Source organism: Dipteris shenzhenensis, chromosome 15, assembly GCF_047967505.1.
Source record: "Dipteris shenzhenensis isolate YYH24624 ecotype China chromosome 15, Dip_SZ_1.0, whole genome shotgun sequence".
Taxonomy (NCBI): domain Eukaryota; kingdom Viridiplantae; phylum Streptophyta; class Polypodiopsida; order Gleicheniales; family Dipteridaceae; genus Dipteris; species Dipteris shenzhenensis.
The window spans coordinates 32,695,763-32,700,826 of NC_141610.1; the positions used below are offsets into that span (position 1 = coordinate 32,695,763).

Genomic DNA, 5,064 nt, shown 5'->3' on the forward strand with positions numbered 1-5,064 from the left:
TGTTATATTCCCGACATAAGTTTGCAGGATTGATATCAACCTTGGCTTTGAAAACTTTGCCATCAGGTTCTCCCTCACGAGACTTTTACTGCACGTTGATATCGTGAAGATCTTTTGCAAGACAATGGAGGGTGGCTTCATCCATCGGGTCTTCCACTCGGCCAAGCTTAGTGTCAGCAGCATAGGTATCAGGAACTTGAGTCTCATCCATAGGAGCTATAGGGTCACGGCGAAGGATCTTAAGCTGAGGTTCCACATTGGGAGCTCTTGGACGGTGACGGACGACGACGCATTTCGCAGTTCACGTTTCATAAAGACTTTTCCTAAAGGCTACGCTTTTCTTGGAAAACCTAAGGCTATGCTTTTCCAAGAAAACCGCTTGCTTTTTTATCTAAAAGCGTGAGAAGAGGCTATGCTTTGCCGCTTGCTTTTTTATCTAAAAGCGTGATCTGAATTGAAAGACACTTTCATCTCGTTTTTGTTCATTCTAACACTCCTGTGCCACTCAGTGTCTACGTGATGGCCGAGTCAAACTACAAGAAGAGCAAGTCGTCGATGGCCGAGTCAAACTACAAGAAGAGCAAGTCGTCCACTCGTAGTCTGTCGAAGAAAAAAAACCACGACGATTCGCTCACTAGGCTTGAGCATACCTATGAAAATATCCTTAAAGGGGAGGAGATAGAGGAAGCCATGAGGAACGTCTTTCAGACTGCACGAATAGCGGTTTTCGGAAGATCCGGCTCAGGAAAAACGACGATCATCCGGCTAGTAATGGGAGATACTGGCCCCCGAAGCATCTCAGAAGACACCGCAGGGATGCAGGATATCGACCACGAGTGGCACAGTCCAGATCCCAACCTTCCCATTATCATTCACGATAGCAACGGCATGGACATCAAGGGACAGGAGCGGGTCGACACCATCAAAAAATTCTTGGACAAGCATCAGACGAGCTCCGAGTTCTCCAAAAGAATCCATCTCATTTGGTATGTCATCAGCGCAGCAGACACGAGGTTTCTGGACGACGGGGACGTGATGAAAATCATTAGCGACTATGGCATTCCTTTGGTGCTTGTCATGACGTTCAACGATATGAAGGAGATGGTTGCTCAAAACGTAACGGAACGTAAACTTGAGAAGTTATTGAGCGGTGTGAAGCACAAGGAAATTGTAAAGAAGGAGATGGTGAAGATCGGGAACAGAGTCCAGCTAAATGAAGCAGACAACAGGTTGAGCGGTCATCGGGACTTGGAGGGATTGAGGCTTCTGGCAAAGAGAACCAAGGAGCATATGGGTAAGGAGCTTAGGTACACATGGATCGCCTCGCAAGCCGTGGACATGGATGCAAAGCTTGGTGCATCTGCGAAGCTCATTGCGAATTACAAGTGGGCGGCAGTCTTCACTTGTATTGCGCGTGCCATACCACTGGCTAACGAAATCAAACTCACCTATATGTTTATAAGAATTCTGGAATGTTTGTGCAGGATATGGGGTGTGCCTCCTAATCTTAAGAGAGCTCTCCGAAAAATCGTTTTGATGAAGGAAGGCGTCCATAGCCTCCTCCGAAGCTTGCTGCGGGATATGGTGACGGCCGCAGGATTAGTCCTCACTGTTGGAGCCACTGTTGCTACCTATGGAGCGGCATTGCCTACCGTTTTTGGAGTACTGGCTGGTTCTTGCGGATCGGACATCAGGCGCACCCCTGTGCTGTTAACATCTTACTCCTTGTTGATCCTGGGATCCATTTTGTACGTCAAGTTGATCGAGGGAGTTAGCGATACGTGGGATGCAGACAACTCTGTGGACGAGTACACACGTTTCTGCGGCGAGTTCGCTCAATCCGAGTATGAGCAGAAACTGAAGAAATTTGCTCAGCGGTCTCATTCCACTTGGAATACAATGGTGCGGTCGAAGAAGGAAAGAGGCAAGATCAAATCTCAAATAGTCGAATTGTTTGACGAGCTCGTGCAGCTCAAGAGGCCGAATAGTTTCCATACGCTCTTGTACAGTGATTATCGCAAGCCAGACCGCCATACAAACGTCTACTTCGCTTTGCAGCAGTTTTAATCGTAGACCAGCTATTTAATTCCGAATCCAGTGTTCAGCACAGAAGTTTTATATTGTCTTGTAGATAACTACAACATGAAAAATATTGATGACTTTCGAGATTGCAAAAAAGTATCTATCCACTACTGTACATAGTTTACGGATTATCTGCGAGCAGTGGAACAAGCTCTACTGTACATAGTTTACGGATTATCTGCGAACAGTGGAATAAGCTCTAGGAGTAACCGAAAAATCCTCCAAATGATGATGATGTTGCTTACCTTCGGGCGGATCCAATTTCAAGCGGAGGCGAACTGATCCTCCTGAGCTATCTAGCGATGGATGATGATTCTAATGAAGGGGGTAATAATGACGATCCAGCACAGATCACATGGTCACATTCAGCTAAAATTTTGTTGGTTTTGTGAGTATGACGGATTCATACGTAAAATTGGTTGTCCTCGAGGAACGTGTATGTATAATTCTAAAGAATCTTGTTGGTTTTCTTAGGACTATATCCCCCATTGTATGCTCTCCTCCGCCCTGCTGATCTGTCTCGCCCCTTATTGACTCGCACTGATGCCTCACAGGTCTTGGCGTTGTCTTACTTCAGCCAGACCCACAAGGAGAATGGCGGCCCGTTGCATACATAAGTCTATCATCATCCACAAGACAATTTCAATACATCAACACAAATCCTCCAGAGAAGCGCACATACTTACTTAAACGAAGAGCACAACTTCAACAAAACATATTCTTTGACGACATCATGGCTAAATACTTAAAGCATTCACAACAGCTCAACAACATTTGCTTGGCTACGTTTGCAAGCGAATACACAACAACACCATCAATCACCAAAAAACGGAAAAAAACAAAGATAATACGATATAACAATTAGAATGAAACAAATGATCCTTGACAACTATTTTTGAGAACTTTTCATTCTTTTCTTGCCATATACCACAACCTAACTAACACTTCCACTAAATACTACCACATGGCATGACATGTACAACATCAATAAAAATATTAAAGAACCCAACAAAAATAAATTCAACAAGTTAATACCAAAGTGATTCATCAACATCATCCTCATCTAATGAATCACATTTTAAAAATATTGACAACTACGACATTGGTATAGAGATGCAAAATCAACAAAAAACAAAATCAAACCCAAAAAAATTCTTTACTATCATACAAAATGATACCGAACAAAGACTACTACATGAGTCTAAGAAAGCTAAATTATGAACAACATCTAATTTTAGAGGATATTATGTTAAGAAAAAGAACTAAACCAACAACTCCAATCCACTTGTTCTTAACAGAAAATGCTGGAACTAGAAAAACTTTCATTCTACTCCTCATGAGCACTTTTGCATTACTAGTCACACAAAAACACAGAAAACGTGGACTTGCCAAAAGTATTGCTTCTGGCATACATAGGAAAAGCAGCATTCAATATTGGCGGCACAACAATACACTCAGCATTACATTTGCCACTAATGGCAGCTCATTACACAAGCCTCTCTGCTGAAAAACTACAAGACTTAACACAACAATACAAAGACCTTGAGCTAGTTGTTTTTGACGAGATATCTCTAATTGGACATAGCACTCTAATTGTAGCAGACATGCGCTTGCACGAAATCAAACACAACCACATGAAACCATTGGTGGAGTGGACATAATTATGTGTGGTGATCTTTATCAAGCTAGCCCCACAAAAGATTCATGGATATTCATAGAACAATCATGTAACTCCACAACAATGTCATCATTCTGGAGAGACAATGTTCACATATTTGAACTAATGACACCAATCTGTCAAAACAACAATACTTATATCGAAGTTCTAAACAAACTTAGAACAGGGCAACACAAACAAGAAGATATTGATTTCCTTAACAAAAACTATCTTCGACAGCCAATAGCAAAGGAAAATATCCCACACTTGTACTACACGAATGCATCCAAAGATTTGCACAACAAAGAAATTTTCAATTTACTCATAGAAGAACCACACATTTTCAAAGCAATTGACAAAAGACACAAAACATGCAGCAAAACTATTGCAATTCTTGTAGATCTAGAAAACACATCAGGATTGCACCAAACACTCAAATTAAAGCATGGCATGATAGTTGAAATATGTTCTGGCAATTTTGATATTGTAGATGGCTTGGTGAATGGAGCAGACGGTATTTTTAAAGATTCGAACACAAATACTCAACCAAACATTGTTTGGGTTTTCTTTAAAAATGAAAAATATAGGAAGGGCACGCTACAACAACTCATTCCTCTACAACAACAATATACCATCAACTTGGACACCAATATTTCCAATCACAAGAGAATTTCAAATTGGGAAAAACTACTTAAACATAGTATGCAGGCAACAATTCCCCATTCAACTAGCTGCAGCTATAACAATCCATCGTTCGCAAGGACTATCAATGGATTCACTTGCATTTGATCCATCTTTCATCAAAGCACATGGTCTTACATACACTGCCCTTTCTCATGTACGCAATCCAGAAAACCTATACATTCTCAACCCTATCGAGCCAAAACACATCAAGTAGATGCAAACGTTCTCCAAGAAATTGAACCTACACTGCCCTTTCTCATGTACGCAATCCAGGATACCTATACATTCTTAACCCTATCGAGCCAAAACACATCAAGTAGATGCAAACGTTCTCTAAGAAATTGAATGTTTGAGGACTCAATGAAAATGGTATACAAAACAAATAAACTTCTCTAAAACAAACCAAAATCAATTAACTTTACAATCTCTTGATGTACAAGAAACTTTCGTTCACATTATGAGGACATATGTAACGACACAAGCCTCCTTCATGCCACAATATTATGTCTCCAAGAATTACATTGCACAACACAAAATACAATCTCCTTGCCTAACTTCACTTGTCTCCAACATAACACAGGCATTGGAATTGCAACATGTTACAAATAAAATGTAACATTGGTAAAGAACAAATACATTAC

The 5,064-nt window shown here is 41.0% G+C and overlaps 1 protein-coding gene across 1 annotated transcript; it reads left to right on the forward strand.

Moving 5' to 3' along the window:
• Nucleotides 1-519: 519 nt before the first annotated feature.
• On the forward strand, nt 520-2,067 carry LOC147893700 (uncharacterized). The gene has a single exon (XM_087386347.1). It carries the CDS (start codon nt 520-522, stop codon nt 2,065-2,067), a length of 1,548 nt encoding a protein of 515 aa, XP_087242473.1.
• Nucleotides 2,068-5,064: the final 2,997 nt, after the last annotated feature.